The 19,041-nt window shown below is 44.1% G+C and overlaps 2 protein-coding genes across 4 annotated transcripts in view; one reads left to right on the forward strand and one right to left on the reverse strand.

The window, feature by feature from the left end:
- The window catches only part of Map4k5 (mitogen-activated protein kinase kinase kinase kinase 5), a 91,368-nt gene extending 88,659 nt beyond the window's left edge, over positions 1-2,709 (reverse strand). The window contains exon 1 of one of the 2 annotated variants that reach the window (XM_021178702.3): positions 2,300-2,709. In XM_021178702.3, coding sequence (XP_021034361.1) covers positions 2,300-2,407 — 108 coding nt within the window. In that variant the 5' untranslated portion in view covers positions 2,408-2,709. The remainder of the gene's footprint in view (positions 1-2,299) is intronic. The other variant, XM_085830402.1, reaches the window with a different exon arrangement.
- A 187-nt stretch (positions 2,710-2,896) lies between these two features.
- Positions 2,897-19,041, forward strand: part of Atl1 (atlastin GTPase 1) — a 68,917-nt gene continuing 52,772 nt past the window's right edge. For both annotated transcript variants that reach the window (XM_021178705.3, XM_021178703.2), the window contains exons 1-2: positions 2,897-2,997; positions 16,982-17,169. In XM_021178705.3, coding sequence (XP_021034364.1) covers positions 17,136-17,169 — 34 coding nt within the window. In that variant the 5' untranslated portion in view covers positions 2,897-2,997; positions 16,982-17,135. The remainder of the gene's footprint in view (positions 2,998-16,981; positions 17,170-19,041) is intronic.

The following is a 19,041-nucleotide window of genomic DNA, read 5'->3' on the forward strand; positions in this document are numbered from 1 at the left end:
GAGCAAAAGGGAGAGGGAGATTAGGGGTCAGGGTGAGGGGCTGGGGCTTACTAGAACCAAGAACTGTTTTCCTAGACAGCAACGGTGGCAACAGGTGGAGGATGGGGGAGGGAGGTGATCCTCAGGAATTAGAACACACCAAACAGAAGGGCACACGAGTGTCTAAAGGCTGCGTGGGACTCAGAGGCTGGCCTAGCCCTCAAGTACACATGATAATGTGAGCTTGATTGAGAAAGGTGGGAGGCCCAGGTGGGGTGGGAAGCTTTCAGCTTCTGATGTCTGTTGAGCTGTGGAAGTGAGCAGCAGGACCAGGAAGCAGCTGGGTAAGAAGAAGCAAGCAAGCAGGCAGGCAGGCAGGCAGGCAGGCAGGCAGGCAGGCAGGCAGGCAGGCAGGCAGGCAGCTGTCCTTTTAATGTAAACATTGCTTTCCTAAGGAAGGATGCAGTCCTTCCAGAGAGCTGCTCTGAAAAGAAAACCGTGGAGGTCTTAGCAAGATCCTTGTGTGGGGGAAATACTCCCTTTAGATTTTCTGTACCAGGGGGAAAGGGGGAGTAGGGTGGGGCAAGAGCTAGAATTTAGAGTATTGTATAATTACTATGAACGGAACTGAACTGGTCTAACTTTTAGTGAATCATAAGACAAAGATGGTTTAAAATGGGACCAAGAAAGCAAACAGGAGTTTCTGTTTTTTAAAGAGCAAGCATTTCCTAAAATGGGTAAATGAGCAAATAAAGACATTTGTGCTAGCTACCACTAACTTTCCACAAGGAAGGGGATTCCATGGTAACTGTGCACTCTGCATCAAAGGTAAGCGAGGCCCGAGTCAGGACCTTGCTCACTGCTGCTGCACTGCTCGGTTGCTAGAACAGTGTCTGCTTGGGCCCAAGTGCCTGGTCTTCAGGGGTAAAAAGCCCACCCAGAGTCCTCACCTCAGAATCCATCCCCCCAAGGTACTACTATCAGCAAAAAAATTCTCAAAGACAAGCAGAGAAAAGAGATGTTTTCCTTGCATAGTACCTGTGCAAGTCAACATCGCTCAGTGGGGTCAAGCGATTACTCATGAAACACAGCCATCAGGGCTCTATGCAGATTGCTGTTTGGAACATACTGATACATAGGTCAAAATATCAAGCTGTTGCAAAAGGAAAATAAGCTTTTTTTTTTTTTTGGGGGGGTGGTTTGGTTTTTTTTTTTTTTTTTCCGAGACAGGGTTTCTCTGTGCAGCTCTGGCTGTCCTGGAACTCACTCTGTAGACCAGGCAGCCTCTGCCTCCCAAGTGCTGGGATTAAAGGCGAGCAACACCAACACCCAGCTCAAAAATAAGTTTTTTCTTAATCCCCATAAGGAACTGCACTAACTCTGCCCCTTTGGGACAAAGAACAAAAGCCATGAGGGAATATTGGACAGTGTTTTCCTCTGAACCCTTTAAAAACTTAGCAGACTTAAGAAATCGGTTTGCTTTGCTATGGCATGTTTTTTGTTGTTTTGTTTTGTAACGGCAGATTACAAATTTATTATTATTTGTCTTAATATAAGAGACCAGTAAAAAGGGTAGCAGTAATTACCCACTCATGATTATGGAATGCTATAAATCCCATAGAGAGGAATTACTTTGGTAGGAAAACTCCATAAATTATATTCATTATTATCAACCAGATACAAAATTCCTAAACTTCTGCCAGGTGACAAAGGTCTTCCTCTAAATATGTTTAAATTTAATTACACTTTGTTTATTTCCTGGGAGCGTGTGAGTGTGTATGTGTGGGGGATCCGTGCTTCCACCAAGAGAATCCGGGGACCGTTCTGGGGTCCTAAGGCTTGGCTTTAACACCCTGAGCCACCTCACCGGTCCCCAAAGACATCTTCCTACAGGCCGTCATGTTTACACACAAATCCTTTTACTCCAGAACCAGATTACTTACAGTTGACAATTTAGAGTCCGGTTCCACAGAGATTTTTTTTCAAGGCAAGTTCACCCAAACCAATACAGGACGCAAAGGTCTAGATTTACAATACTCTTTCCTATCTACCGCCTTCCGCGAAGCATTTCCCCCCCACATCAACACCAGACCACCCTCCGGAGTAACTTCAATACCATAAATACGCCTTAAAACCACAAAAAAGCTCAGCCGTGGTCTGGAAGGTGCGGTTACGTCTGCCGGTCGCTAGCCTTAGAACCGATGGGGAACCCAGGGTGCTCGGAACGGTGCCGCGGGCTCCGGGCCGCTTCCTGGCCGGACGCTGTGGTCCGGCGCATCCCGGGGGTGCCCCACGCTCGCAGGCCGGGCCGGGGCCTCACCTTGTACACGTCCCCGTAGGTGCCGCTGCCGACCCTCTGCACCAGCTCGTAGTCGTGCTGCGGGTTCCGCCTCAGGATGTCGGCGGCAGGCCTCAGCGGGGCCTCCATCTTCGCTGCGCCCAGCCCGGGGCTCTGCCCGCCGCAGCCGTCTCCCGCTAACGAGGGCGCGCGGCGCTTCCCAACATGGAGCCTCGGCTCGCAGCTGCGCCTGCACCGGCGAGAGCGAGCGCGGGGGGCGTCACGGGGCGCAACCCCGGCAGCCTCCGGGCCTCGTCGGTGCCGCCAGGCCCCGCGCCGGCCGTACTCGAGAGGCCGTCCGTTCTTGGCCGAGCGCCGGCGTCGGAGACCCGCGTCTTCTCCGAGACGGCCGTGCGCACAGTCGCCGCCGCCGCCGCACCACGTTCCCCACCCGCGGCTGCGTCACCGGGAGACACGTTCGCGGCCGGCGCGGATCGAGCCCGGCCCGCCCGAGAGCGCAGGCCGCGGGCCCAGACTGCCGCCCTGAGGCCCGCCGAGTGCACGACACCCTGGACGCCGCCGCGCCCCGCCTCCCAGCTGCTTGCGGGGCGCCCTAGGCGTTCGTGCGGCGTCTGACCCGCCCAGCCTCGGCCAGGATTCGCCCAGTGGCCGGCGGACTAGAGGAGGAGGGTCTGTCCGCAGGCCTCCAGAGCGCTGCCTTCTGCTTCCATTCGGTACAGGTAAACTGAGGCCGCCCGGGCAGGAGGTGGGGGAGTGCCGGGTTAACTAAACGCCGGCACGCCCGACTGCACCGTCCTGTTCCACACACTGTTCCCAGTGGTACCAGTTCCGAGGCTGGACCGCACACCTGCAGAACCTGTCTTCCACCTGGGTTTCCCAGAGCCATTTTTGAAAACCCCAATTCCTTTCGAAGTTCCTGTGGTCTCTGGGCATCACCGCAATATTGCAAGCGTTAATGGGAGGAGTTCTAGAGATGCTAAAGTAAAGCTAGGGACCTTTGTTTGATTCTGCTTCCAAAGTAGGTGATCTGGGACAAGGCATACGTGGCAACATCCCAGTGTCCTTATCTGTAGCTGGAAGAGGATAGGTTTTGCATTTGACACTCGAGAAATGTTTGTAAACCATTTTTACAGCATTGTAAAGAGGATTATAAAATGTAAGAGGCTTTAAAATGTAAGAGGCCTAACTAACAATGCTCAAAATATTGGGCAGGAGTTGTGAGAAGTGATTTGGTTAATGTTTCAGTCTCTTTTGTAATTTGAGTTCCAGTCTTGTTCTTAAGGTAGAAATGAAGTTGCCAATTTTATGTATACTGGTAAAGTTACTTCTAGAGTCCTGCAGAGATTTTCAGTAGGAAAATCAGATAAGGACTGGAAAGATGGCCCAATGGTTAGCAGCACCTGCTGCTGCTCAGAGGTTGATTCCCAGAACCTGCATGGCAGCCCACTCCTCCTTAACTCCAAATTGGGATTCTGAGTAGGTGGGGAGGGGGGGCGACGCCCTCTTCTGGCCTGTGTAGGCACCACATATGCATATGGTGCACAGCCGTACATGCAGGCAAAACACAAAATTAAATAAAAATGTAAGAAAAATTGGAAAAACTAGAAAAAAATGACAACAGAACAAATTTCAGATGACACGTGACTCCAGATACACTCTAATTCTGTTTTGAGAAATAACTTCTTATAGCTAATAAATGAAGAAATTAAATTAACACCTTCACGGAACAGAGACTGTATGCATTTTCTCGTGATCCACACACAAAGAGCACTTATTTAGGGAACATAAGTAAGCCCAGACTTACATGCCCCAGGGACAAAGCCTGTGTGTGTGCTGCATTGAAAAAAAATAGTTGAAGAACAGTTCCTTCTTTCAAATCTTCTTGGCACTTGTTTTGGTGGGCACATATTTTTGGCTTTGATGACTCAAAATCTCTTCAACTGTTCTATTGGTATCTTAGTACTTGTTTACTGTCAGGATTTATGGTGGTCATGTAGTCAAACCCACCCTTACCCACTGTGTGACTAGGCCGTTGTGGGAGATTCATGGGTTGAAGGCCTTCCACCCCACTGGCCGCAGGACAGTCAACTTGGAGGGCCAGTGTTGTGTGAGGGGAGAGCACTCTTCCAAGTTTAGAGTCAAAAAAGGGATGTTGATCCTTTGTCTAGTGTGAGATGTATTTGTTCTTATTTATACCTGCATTATCCCGTAGAGAGTTTGAGGCAGCTAACACAAAATACTTATTTTTACACAAGATAAAAATAAATGAGAGGAAACTGCATCGGATTTGAAGGGGTGGGGGGAAGCAGGAAACCAGAACAATGCAACCGAGAGAGAGAGAGAGAGAGAGAGAGAGAGAGAGAGAGAGAGAGAGAGAGAGCGCGAAAGGAAGACTTGAGAGTGGGTTTTCTTTGTTTGCTTTTGAGAGGAAGATGAACAAATTGATCAAGAGAGGCATATCTTTCCTGATGCTAAGACCTCAGAGACATTTCCCTTGTGAGCCTTCACAGAGTGGAAACCTGAGTACCCAGCTTGAGACAGAGATAAATATCCTCTGACAAGTCTCCAAGTGTATTGTTGTAGGAACATACTGTTTAAAATGAATTAGGTAATAAAAAGTTTGAGGTCACAAGTGAAGATAATTTATGTTGCCAGTAATGGCAGATCCATCTGCTTTGACCATCAGCCAAAGAACGGATAGCCTGGAGAGACAGGCGTCTGTGCTGGTGGGAATCAGTGTCTGCTACACTCATCATTTTCCTAGTGCCACAGCTGAAGCAAACAGGAAGACATTTGCTTTACACTAACTTCAAAGGAATTTTTAGATTTTTTTTTCAGAACTAGCTGAGTTAATTTTAACAAGGTCAGTGACGTAAAGAAATTCAAATTCAATTTACTTATAAACTATGAGTAGGCTTAATTTGAATCTTAAACAATTAAGCATGTAATTTCCAGGTTGAAAGTTACATACTAGTAAGTCAGTGTAGCTAATGTTGAAAGAGCACTTATAATTGCTCAGTTTTATAGTGACAAGCTATGGAATAAGAAGAAACATGACTTAATAGGTATTTCATTCAAAACACACACACACAATAATACACAATAAGTAAATGTTTTTCAGCTTTTAAAAATATAATTTTGGCCAGGCAGTGGTGGCACACACCTTTAATCGCAGCACTTGGGAGGCAGAGGCAGGTGGGTTTCTGAGTTCGAGGCCAGCCTGGTCTACAAAGTGAGTTCCAGGACAGCCAGGGCTATACAGAGAAACCCTGTCTCGACCCACCCCCCATATATATATACATACATATATATGTGTATATATATATATGTATGTATATATATATATATATATATATATATATAAATTTTGATACAATTTATTTTCTTTCTTGGGGGCCAGTGCTAATGCTATGGTGTATGTGTGTGCACGCCTGTGCGTATGTATGTGCATGTGTGTGTGAGTGTGTCTTAGAGGACAGCTGTGGGAGTCAACTCTGACTTTCCAGTATGTAGATCAAGCTCAGGCCATCAGGTGGAGGGAGCAGCCTATATAGGCTGTGTGGTTTCACTGGCCATATTTTCCAGCTTTTTGCTATTTTCCATATAACAAACTATAGTGGTTTACTGTAGGTTTGTTATGCTTTTCCCTCTCTTTTAATCTTCTTTACTAAAGTACTAGTTGTAATTTGTGATCTCTACAGTCAGCTTTAATTTTAGCCAAGACTAAATGACAACAAAAATCAAGGCCATAGAATTTTTTATGTTTTATGTAGTCTAGGTTCAAAATTTATTATCCAAGCAAAACTATCTAGTTGAAATCCTAAAATTAGGCTGCTAAATATGGAGGCACATGCATTTAATTCCTGTACTTGGGAAGCAGAGGCAAGGGCTGTACAACTGCAAGGGCCACACACTGTAAAGTGAATAATTCCAAGGTCTCTGTCTGTTAAGAAAGGTACAGGTACTGAAGGCAATGGTCTGGGGTCCTGTGTCTGGGACCTGCTTCGGTCATTTTGAGCAGATAGAGTAAGGATGGAAGTCTTAAATATGAGTTGAATTTTCAGCATAGCCCAGATGGAAAAGCTATAGCCTGGGCTTGAATGAAAGAGTTAATAAACTTGAAGATGCTATAGAATCTTGCCAAATACTTACCCACAACTGAGATGTGTGTTGACTTGAGCATCTGCCCTTCCACTTGGGTTACTTGAAGCTGGTACATAATAATGGCAGTCTCACTTTTAAAAATTTCTGTTCTAAAACACCATGTCTAAGGAAAGTTATAAAATAAAGGATTTAGTTTGGCGTTACAGTTTTAGAAGATCAGAGTCCATGATGGTGGCACAAAGGAACAGCTGAGAGCTCATATCTTGATCCACAACAATCAGGCAGAAAGAATCACATGAGTCATTTAAAACATCAAAGTTCACACCCAGTGACACACCTTCTCCAACAGGGCCATACCTCCTAATCCTTCCTAAGCAGTTTCACTAACTGGGAACAAAGTGGTAACATAGATGGACCTATGGGGAGTGGGGGGACATGTATTTTCATTCAAACCACTACAATGGCTTACAATCACTACACAAAAGTGCCAGAATTTCCCTCATACATTGTAAAGGAAAGACTCTTTAAATTCAGGAAGATGGAAGTGTTGGGCTTTTGTAGCTATAAAGTGTATTTCCAAATGCTGAGGTATAGAAGGTTGTATTCATATCTGGTAGATCTAGTCACTAGTGTTTGACTCACAAGGGCTCTGACCTAAGCGATGGCTTGATTCATTGGCAGGGTCAAAATCTGAACGAAAGTTTGGGTATGTGGGAAACTGTGGAAGGTGGGACTTCTTCGGAGGAAATAGGTCACTGGGTACATTCCTTTGAAGGATAGTTTTGTGCTCAACCCCCTACTTGGTTTCTCTTCCCTTCCTGGCTGCTTTCAGGGGAGCAGCTTTGCTTCAGTAGGCCCTCCTGCCATAAGCCTTTCCTCACCACACAACCAGAAACTATGTGGCCAGTTGACCACAGCTTATAGCCTCTACACGTTAAGTTTTAAGTGGTTTCTGTCAAGTGTTTTGTCACAGTAATGGAAAGGAGACTTACATATCCTCTACTGTGTTCATCCTGCACAGTTATGCTCTGTCCACACCTCCTGCAGGAGGGCCTGTAGAATTTATCCAACCAAGACATTGAGTGAAGAAGAACAGAGAGATCCTTTCCAACCTCACTGGTAACTGTCCTCAGTAGGTTGGAGGTGATGTTGCCACAGTAACACAGGGAGATTCTTGCAGAGGTCAGAAGACATAACTATCAAACAGATGCTGAGTACAGTTACTAACTATAGTTATAGATGATAAATCCTCAAGAAGGGATGTTCAAGGTATTTTGACTAAAAGAGATTGGGATGGCGGCCCATTGAACCTCAGATCTATGGAATAAATGAAACTATAGACTACTTAAGTAGCTACCCATACCTTCTTGATATATGTGAGTGGGAAAAATTCTAGGAATAGTGAGCAGAAAATGATAGAGATGCAAAGCATCTAATATCTGGTGGTAAGTCAGTTCTTAGACCTGGAATCCCTTAAATAAGGGGTGGGAGGCAGGTTTCTTTGAGGAAGGATGCTGCCTATAGTTACATTTCCAAAGAGGCCCGCGACCTTTCACCAGGATGAGTATGAATTGAGGAATGTGAAATTCTCAGACTGTCTAGAGGACAGCAGCCTGCACAGTGTTCCCTGCAGCATTGTTGTCACACATCGGCATTCCAGTGATCTCAGGAGACCCTGAAGGAAATCAGATGGCGTCCTGGCAAGGATATTGTTCATGAGAGGTCTAGAAGTAAAGATAAATGCTGAGGCCATTTTACCAGTTTCAAAATGTATGTGAGAATAGGCACACTGCACAGAGGAAACTCCGAAGAGGCTTGAGAATGTCAGTGGAGGGATGTGAAATTGAAGGACTGATAGGCTTAGTATGACCCCCATGCCTACAGGAGAAAATCAAGTTAAACCTAATCACTTGGAAAATTAATTTAGTGTAACTGTTAAAGACCTGAAAAACATTTATGCAGTTGTTAAAAATCTGAGAGATGAGGCTGGAGGGATGGGTCAGAGGATAAGGACTCTTGCTGTTCTTTCAGAGGACCACATTTGTTCAGAGGACCCATGGTGACTCATCATCTCTAACTCCAGTGTCAGAGGACCAACCACTCACTTCTGACCATTGTAGCCACCATATATGCAGGCAAAATACACATTTTTAAAAAATCTTTAATAGCTGGGCGTGGTGGCGCATGCCTTTAATCCCAGCATTTGGGAGGCAGAGGCAGGCAGATTTCTGAGTTTGAGGCCAGCCTGGTCTACAGAGTGAGTTCCAGGACAGCCAGGGCTATACAGAGAAATCCTGTCTCAAACAACAACAACAACAACAACAACAAAACTTTAAAAAATTAAATCTGAGAGACAGAGGTTCAATAGTGTCTTAATCCATTTTATGTTGTTATAACACCATAGACTGAATTCATTTCTCTTGGTTCTGAAGGTTAGACAGCCCAATATCAAGATGCTAGCATCTGATATTGGCATTCTGGTTATATTATCATGTAGGAAAAGGCAGCAGGACAAGAACTTGCTAATGTGAAATAGGTAGATAAAGGAAACCCTTCATTAAAGAGTGTAAAAGGGCCTAGCCTTCATGACCTAATCATTCCTTAAAGGGGCCATGTTTTGACATGGTTACAATAGGGATTAAGTTTCCAACATAAGAACTTTGGTGGACACATTCAAACCATCCCAAATAGACAAATTAGCTTGGAGATGTTTGTGAATTATATATAAAAAAAATTACCATTTTCAGGGAGATGCCTCTACAGATAAAGCACTTGCTCAGCAACTGTGACATCCTTAGTTCAGGTTCCCAGAACCCATCTGAAAGCCAAGCATGGTGGCATCACCTGTAGCTCCTGCACTGGAAATGCAGAGACAAGAGGACCTCAGGGACTTTCAGACCAGCCAGTCTAGCTCAAACAGTGAGCCTGGGGTTCAGAGAGAAACTTTGCCTCAAAGAAATAAGAAGGTAGGGAAGCAAGTGAGGAAGCCATTGTCAGTCCCTGGCCTCTGCATGCACACACGAGTGAGCACACATAGGGAAGCTTACTTGTACATGGGCTTACATGTGTAAATCACACACACATACACACACACAAATGTTTATGTTAATTTGTAATACTGCATCTAGGTCCTTAACTAGAGCCAATAAAAAGTTTGGTAGCCTGAGCACAGCTGCTGACTTGAAGCCCAAAATGTAGCTTTTTCACTTCCTGTGAACAAGGATAATCTGAAGCATTTGCCTTCCTGAGGCTGTGATAGGCTTTTCAGTGCAGTAACACAGTGTAATTCTAGACTGGCCTTTGCTTCCTTGCTATCAAGGAGAATATCATGGCAGTCTATTATTTTGATTCCATTATAGAATTAGGACCGGGGAACAGGAAGTAGCTACTAACCTACATACTATAAAAGAAAGACTATTCAGGCAGATGTGACCTCATACATATGGTGATGGTTATTAGGGACTTAAGACAGGACAGCCGTGAGCCTGGGACTTTGGAACCACACTGGGCAAAATGTTTTAACCCATTCCTTAAAACTAAATTATCCTTGTACCAGAGGATGAAACATATCCATGTGGTACTAGCACCTTATTGAAGTTTACCCATCTCAAAGGATGAGTTGATGTGCTTAGCTGCCCTGTTTGAGTTCTGAAGACAGTGTACTGCATTCATCGTTCTTTGATCCTTTCCCTTATACCACACGACTATCAGTTTTCATGGGACTTTGAACAAATAACATGGCTGATAATCCATGCTATGACATTCGATGTCTTGATACTTGGGTTTTAGGACTCAGCAGACCTGATAGCAAACACAAAATATTATACAGAGTCTCTTGTAAACCCAAAATGAGAATCACAGCACTGGGGTCCTATCTAGGATTTTGGAATATGAACATGCCCTATCTGTGATGTCTACACTCCTAAAAGCCAACTCTTGGCTTGCTACCAGGCATTGGCACATATTTAATACCAGACTATGGGATAGTAATTGACAATGGGACATAAACTGGTCTTTAGGAACTGTGTGTGTTCTAGTTTACTGAACTTAAATGCAGACAGCAGAATTCTGTGGTTGAATGGAACAGTACATACTGGAAAAGCTTGGCACGATCTGGAAGCACAGGTAGATTTCTAACAAACTTCTGTGGAATCTCCCTTTCTCTCATCACCCCCATGCCTCTTTTCTTCCCTTACATATGCAGGCTCAGGGTCAGCAGAGGAAGTACGTGTACAGGCCCGTTTATTAATACTCAGTATTCAGTGTTAGCACCAATGTGAAGAAGTTTGCCGCTGATTCATGGCCCTACTCCACAAAGAGGAAAGATGACAATGAAGAAAAATTCTCCAGTGGGCACAATATTGAGCAGTACATTTCATTGATCTTTTGTTAGGCAGGAGAGTTGGCCTGAGTTAATATAGATGTATGCATAATAGGTAATAGGTCGGTCAGTGACTTGGAAAGAAGATTCAAAGATGTCAGTAGATAAAGTATTGCGAATGGGTTATTAGAAATACACAGAATGTGAAAATATTTGTGAACTATACTACCCCGGACCTGAGGGTATCCACCCTGATAAGGTATTCTTCAAGATGATAAGCCCTGTGGATGTAAACTAGCCAGTCTCTTTGCCCAGTCACTATACTACTTACTTAGTTGTCTCATGTGACAACAAGAACTTAAGCTAAATAGTAGACTCAACAGTATGGATTTCTGTTTGCCAAGTATAATTCATTTATTGCCATTGTGGAATGTTTAACCTACGTATGTCAGAGGCCATGGCAGAGACTCAAGTCTGATATTGTTGCCTATATTAGCCAGTCGTCTGATGGTAATTTAATTGTACTAGATCTTTTCTACTTTGATGGGAAAGGCAACTTGCCTCCACAGAAACAGATTCATATTGCACATGGTTTATTTTTCCTGTCATAAAGCTCTGTCTTAGTTATGGTTTTACTGCTGTAAATAGACACCATGACCAAGACAACTCCTATAAGGACAATATTTAATTGGGGCTGGTTTAACTGGTTCAGAGGCTCAGTCCATTACCAACAAGGGAGGAACATGGCAGCATCTAGGCAGGCATGGTGCAGGAGGAGCTGAGAGTTCTACATCTTCATCTGAAGGCTGCTAGCAGACTACTGGCTTCCAGGCACTAGGATGAGGGTCTTAAAGCCCATACCCACAGTGACACACCTACTCCAACAGGGCCACACCTTCAAATAGTGCCACTCCCTGGGTCATGGTGGTCATGGTGTTTGTTCTCAGCAGTAAAACCCTAAGACACCCATGAAGACATGGCGACATGGCATACAAGTTAACCCATTATTCACATATATGCATACATATATAACCCATGGCCTGAGTTCATGGACCTGTGAACCAAGGGGTGGAGATGTCATTGCTCTTAGATTATTCCTAATAATTCTTAAGAGAATTTTTGTCCTCATAACTTATTCTCTGCACACTGAAGGACTAACTAGCCAAGGGACAGATGCTTTCTCTCATGTAAGCAAGCCACGATTTTATTAACTGGGGGCTGAAGCTACTTCATAGCAGCTTTTTGGTCTTCACGCCACAGAACCAACAGATCAGAGAGTGAATTGTATTGGTTGCGGTTCCTGGCCCTAATTACTACAGGGAAATTGGTTGTTGTTCTACAAAGAGAGTAAGGAAGACTATGTCTGAAGTCCTAGGTATACCCCTTAACATTCACATGTTAATTGAACATGATAATGTTCAAGCTAGACAGAGTAGGTAGCTTGGATCACATGAGAGAAGCCCCAAGTAAAGGATGGAAGAAAATACAAATCTTGCTCTTCTTATTGAAGGTACCATCTTGGATGTTCATGTTATTCCACTAGAGGGAAATATATATATATGCCTTTAGATTTGTTTTACACAGCCAAATTTACTTCCTAACTAGTATAATCCACATGTTGATCAGTGTCTTAGTCAGGGTTTCTATTCCTCCACAAACATCATGACCAAGAAGCAAGTTGGAGAGGTAAGGGTTTATTCGGCTTACACTTCCATACTGCTGTTCATCACCAAAGGAAGTCAGGACTGGAACTCAAGCAGGTCAGAAAGCAGGAGCTGATGCAGAGGCCATGGAGGGATGTTCTTTACTGGCTCACTCAGCCTGCTCTCTTATAGAACCCAAGACTACCAGCCCACAGATGGTCCCACCCACAAGGGGCCTTTCCCCCTTGATCACTAATTGAGAAAATGCCTTACAGTTGGATCTCATGGAGGCATTTCCCCAACTGAAGCTCCTTACTCTGTGATAACTCCAGCTATGTCAAGTTGACACAAAACTAGTCAGTACAATCAGTTAACTGCCAAGGTCAACCTATTTCATGTGAGAATTTGTAAGCCTTTTTGAGATACATGCAAAAACATGCTAATGGATACAAATACCTCTTCAAACTGCTTGTTATAGACTCATTTATATAATACAGAGGGAAACAGCAGGTTTGGGAATCAGTGGTGGGAAAACTAAGTTAGGAAGGACTTTATTTATGATGAGGTAAAATGAATGTGAGAAGGGACAAAAAAATTAATGGGGGATGCAGAGGAGGAAACTGCTTAAATATTAAGATTTTTGAGATGCAAGAGCTTTACCTCAAAGTTTATTCATGTTGTAGCATGTATCAGTATTTATTTTTTTCCTTCTGAATAAATAGTATTTCAATTGTATGGATATCTCACATTTTGTTTACCCATTAGTTATTTGGCATTTGAGATGTGTCTTAGTTGGGTTTCATTGGGGTGAAGAGACACCATGGCCACAATAACTCTTATAAAGGAAACATTTAATTGGGGCTGGCTTGCGGTTCAGAGGTTTAGTCTGTTATCATCATGGAGGGAAGCATAGCACTGTACAGGCAGACATGGTGCTGGGGAGGTAGCTGAGTGTTCTATAACTGCATGGGCAGACAAGACACCAAGGAGAGAGATTGACACTGGGCCTGGCTCGAGCTTCTAAAGCCTCAAAGCCTAACCTAGTGAGGCACTTTCTCCAATAAGGCTGTAAGGACTCAAGCAAGGCACAGGTCCTAATCCTTTCAGGTAGTGCTAATCTCTAAGAGCCTGTGGTAGCCATTTTCATTCAAATCACCACAGTTGCTTCTGTTTCTTCTATATTACTAACACTACCATTTCTAAACAAGTTTCTGTGTGGACTTGCGTCATAATTTCTTTGGGATATACACCTAGAAGGAGAATTGCTGAGCCACACAATAATCCTGTATTAGCTTGAGAACTACCACACTTCTTCCTCATGCTGCTGTAGCATGTCATGTTTCACCTGTAGAGTGTGAAGGTGTCCATTTCCCTACATATTCATCAGTGCTTTCTGTGGTTACTTTTGCTCAGTCATTGCAGATGTGACATGGTAACAATCAGCTTTGGTTTGCATTTCTCTAGAAACTAAAGATGTCCTACTGGCCATTGCATGTGCTCGCTTGGGACATAAAAAAAAATCTGAGAACTTTTGGCTACTTAAAATTTCAGATTATTTGTGTTTTTATTATGTTATACTAATACCTTAGATTATACTTGAGTGTCTCAGAGTTCATTCTATCCTCCCTCTCCTATATCTTAGGTAACTCTATCTCCATCTCTGTCATTATCTGTTTATATCTCTTTAATCCTAGTACCTACATAATTTCTAACCCATGGATGCTAAGCAATACAAAACTAACTAAACTAAACACCACCAAAAGAATACAGTTCCATTTAGTTCCTGTTGTTATAATTTTTATTTATTTTTAAGGCATTCACTATGTAGTTCACTTTGGCCCTTGAGTTTATTTATTTAAAATTGGCCTTGGACTTGAAATACTCATTTTCAGTTTCCCAAGTGATGTGTTAAGTTCACTGTTATTTTATTGTTTAATACCAGTACTCAGGAGGCAGAGAAAGAGGCCAGGGTGGTGTACATAGTGAGTTCTGGACCAACCAAGATTGCACAATGAGACTCTATCTCAAACTATAATACAATAAAGTAAAATAAATTTAGGCATGACTGTAGCACACGCTTATAATGGATTACTCAGAAGTTGGAATCAGGAAAATCCGGGATCGAGTCCAACCTGGGCTGTGAGGCAATATTCTGTTATAGATAAACTATTCCTAAAGAAGCAAGGAACAGCGGCACTCCAGCAGCTGTGAGTACAACCTGAGAGGAGCCAGTGCTGCCTGAGGTGGGGAAACAGGAGGGAACCCTGAAACATTTCCTTGTGCCAGAAAACAAGGAAGTGCCTAAAATAAATTGGGTGAATGTTAATTTAAAAATATAGGAGCAGACTCAGAGAGGAGCCTTTTGGCTAAATCTAGGGAATTTTGAATATTAAAGAGCAGGAGGACTGAAGAGATGTCTCAGTGAATAAGAGCACTGGTTGTGTAAGTATGACAGCCTGAGTTCAGATCTCTAGTACCCGTGGAAAAAGCCACAGAACGCTGCCACCTATAACCCCAGTGCTAGCTAGGGAAGAGACAGAGGAGCTCTGGGCTTTGCTAACAGCCAGCCTGGCCTAATTGGTGAGCTCCAAGTTTAATGATAGACTTTGTCACAATAGAACAAGACAATGAATGATAGAAAATTACACTAGACATCCTCCTCTGACCTCTACAAACACAAACAACTCCGTGCGTGCACCCACACACACTTTAAAAATAAGGGTGGCATTGAATAATCTTTTAAAGAGTTCATGTACCCTGTAGTCATTTTTCTGTTGCTGTGCTAAATACGTGACTATGCTGGTTCATTTTATGTCAACTTGACATAAGCTAGAGTTAACTCAGAGGAGAGAGCCTCGATGGAGAAAAATGCCTCCATTAGATCTGGCCTCAGGGTATTTTCTTAATTAATGATGGATAGGGGAGGACCCAGCCCATTTTCAGTGGTTCTATCCTTGATCCTGGGTTCTAAAGAATGTAAGCTGGGCAAGCCAGTAAGCTCACCACTCCATGGCTTCTAGATCAGATCCCACCTCCAGGTTCCTGCCCTGTTTGAGGTCCTCTTCTGGCTTTCTTCAATAATGAACAGCAGTATGGAAGTCTAACCAAATAAACACTCCCCAACTTGCTTTTTGGTTGTGATGTTTCTTTCTAGCAATAGAAGCCCAAACTAAGACAATGGCCAAGGCAACTTAGGGGAGAAAGGATTTATTTGGGGCTTCAGTTCTAGAGGGAGGAGTCTATTACTGTCTAGGCTGGGAAGCATGATATCAGGTAGGCAGCATGCTAGGAACAGTTAAGAGCTCACGTTCAACTGCAAGCAGCAAGCAAGTTCTCAAAACCTGCCCTCACTGACATACTTCCTCCAACAAGATCATACCTGCTGGAACAGTGCCACCAACTGAAGACCAAGTGTTCAAATGTCTAAGACTATTGAGAGATCTCTCATCTAAACCATCTTAGGGATGCTCAACATATATAAGGTGTGTGTGTGTGTGTGTGTGTGTGTGTGTGTGTGTAGAGAGAGAGAGAGAGGGAGAGAGAGAGAGGACTAACTGTAAAATGTAAAGAAATTATAGAATTGTTTTTAAAATTCCATTTAAAATAATATAAAAGTAATTCAGACAAGGATACCAGGATGTACTGAAGTCATTAGATGAAAAATCTTTAGGCAACAGTTGAAGATTCACTGTATACATAGTTATTTACTAAGGCGTTTTGTAATGCCCAGTCTCATAGTATTTACCCATAGATGACTTCACTGAAAAGGGGGTATGGGCTTACAAAAGTGAGGAGTTGCTTGTAACATATTCTGCTTAAGTGGAGACCATGGATCTAGTCCTTAGGAGGCTGGTGGTGAGTGAGGAGATAAATGGGGGTGGAAATATCCAATGGTCAAAGAGCAGGAAGTGATAGTGTCTGTAGGATGCTGACCACACCAGAAGTATGGGTAGAGAGACAGAAACACCAAAAAAAAAAAAAAAAAAAAAAAAAAAAGAAAAAGAGGAAGGGTATTTTTAAAAGTGTTTGTTGCTCGTGCTTTCCCTTCATATTTGTCTGCAACCTTTATGGCTGCCAAGGCACCCTGTACCACCCATATGGAGCCTGATTTTAGTGTTTGTGTGTGTGTGTGTAAAATCTTCAGACAGTCTTTGCAACTTTGGGATAGATGTTGCAATTAGACATTGAGCCAGTTACAAATTACAGTGAACCTCTAGCATACTTTGATCTAAATTAGCTTAATTTTAACATCTAGTCTTGCTCAGCATACATAAACAACAATGCAAGGTATCCTCTTTTTAAAGTATGTTGTTACTTAACAAATGACACCTGGAGGAGAATGCAGAGCACTTTAATTTGTCCAAATGTTGCTAGCATGTATTGGAACAGCCAGAATAATGGTGGTTTGTGTATTTCTGTCGCTAGATAATGCTTTTAAATTCTGTGAAAATGTACAGGGGTGACGTTTATTTTTGTGTGTTTTCCGTTGAAAACAATGCAGTATATAGTCTGTCACTGTCTTCACAGTCTGGGGGTGGGCCAAGGTACAGAGGGTGTGACGCTGGTATTTGTGTGAACTCCAGCTGGTGATGCTGAGCTCCGTTCATCAGCTTTCCCCTCCCTTTTCTTCCCCAGTCCTTCCCACCAGCGCCACAGCAACATCCTCAGAATCTGAGCGAACTGCGCACAGAACGGGCACAGAGCCTTTTAACTGCCAGAAACCTGCGGGGCCCTGGAGAAGACGGCAAGAGCAGTGACAGCGCCTCGCCACACCAGCCCACAGACCGCCATGGCTAAGAGCCGCAGGGACAGAAACAGTTGGGGTGAGTAGCAATTGGTAACTTGTGCAGCCTACACAGGGTCTGGCCCTGTGTTTTCTGCTGCTGGGTTCCAGCCTCTGCGACCAAAGACTGCTCACTGCTCCGAGGAATCGCGCTGTCACCAGTGCCGAGCCTGGTGCAGGCCGGGCCTGCAGCTCCTTCCCCATCCTGCACCGCTTCCTCCCAGCATTTGGACAGCACCCACCCCGTTGCTCCCGGGACTCTGGGCTCCGCCCTAGAGATAGGTTGAAAGGGGGGCGCAGAAGGTGGTCTAGAGCTGTGGTTGCTGGCAAAGAGGGGAACAGGGTCAATCTGGAGCAAGCGGATCCCCAGCCAGCTTTCTGGGGCAAGGGCTTACTCAGATGCTGGCGGGCTCTGGGCGGGCCGTGGAACAATGAGGTGGAGCGCGCGAGCTAGGACACTGCGCTGCAGGAGCATCTCAGCAGCCTGGGAGATGGGGTACCCTCCTGAGAGTCTCCAGCACTGTACACTTACTTCAGTTTGGGGTTAGTGGAGGAATGGGGAAGAAAGCGAGCAGAGTTGGGGGTTCTAGCCTGTTGGCTGACATGGACCTTTCGGCTAATTCAGACTAGCCTGGCTTTGTTCTTCGATTTTTACCTTGTAGAGATACTGGGTTCATGATTCAGCACCGGGCCTAGGGAAGGGCTGGGCCTAGTGGGTTCACGCGCGAGTGGGTGGGCGGTGCTCACGCAGGCAGAGAGGAGAAGAGCGCAGCGATGCGGGAGAAACCGCGCCCCGCCCGCTCTGCTGTTCTGACCAGATCTGGAGGAGTGTGGGCAGGCTGGGCGGCCTTGTAGGTTGGGCTCCAGATTTCTTGCAGGCACAATGCTTAGCTCATCAACATCCTAACTAAAGCCCTATAAACTAATTTTATCATCGGAACCAATGCAGATCTCAAACCAAAGACAGGTGGTGCATAAGAGAAACATTGTGTTCAAGTGGTTTTGCTTTGTTATTGTTTTGAAAGTTCATGCCCACTAGGGGAGTTCAGTGCTCCTTGGTTCTCTGATTCTGAGTTCTATTTCTGTCATCTTACTAAGAGGATAGTCGTACCTTCTAGTCAGTTGCTTGTTTTTCTTTGTTAAAAGGTTATAATGCCTCCTTGCCTTCCATTGATGCGGTGGCCACAAGATCATCCTGTTCTGTGGGCAAGGATCATTTGAGAGTATTCTAGATCAGTGGTTGCTGTGGAGAGGTAGGGCAGGCAGGCAATAGTTAAAAGCAATTTCATTTTCAAGATCACCAACCCTGGATTTCAATATTGCAGATACAGTCTTTGCTTCCTTTGAAAGCTTGGTTGAAGGTTCTCGTGTCCCTTTGCACCTTGTTCTTCCTCTAGAATAGGAGGACTTTGCACCCTGTTGACTGCCACAGTGAAGGTGCGTGTGTTCAACTCAGATTTTAGTATTATTCTGTGGTTGGATTGTTGACTCCACCCAGCTAGGAACCAGGCATGTAGAATTTTTTTTCTGAGAATTAAAAATTTTCTTATTATGTTTTAGCTCATTATTCTTCCATCTTCGGTTACAGATTTCTTAGATAGTGGGTCCCCCCCCCCTTTCTTGGATATGCCATTCTCAAATGGGATTTACATAAGATCACATTGGAAACTTAATAGAAATAAATGTCCCCACAGCATCCAGCCAGGGGTTTTGAGTCAACAGGTCTGAAGTAAAGCCTAGAAATCTGTTTTTTGATTTATTAGTATTGTAAGTAGTTGAGGAACAGCTAGCCTGTGATGTTGTTACTTTGAGAAACTGTCTCTTAGCTCATTTATGTTTAATACTCATCTTCCTAACAGTTCACTCCAAAATCATCAGGACAATACCAATTATAAGTGATACATTGGGGGTG

This window comes from Mus caroli, unplaced genomic scaffold, assembly GCF_978045245.1.
Source record: "Mus caroli unplaced genomic scaffold, Mus_caroli_1 scaffold_14, whole genome shotgun sequence".
In the NCBI taxonomy this organism is placed as follows: Eukaryota; Metazoa; Chordata; class Mammalia; order Rodentia; family Muridae; genus Mus; species Mus caroli.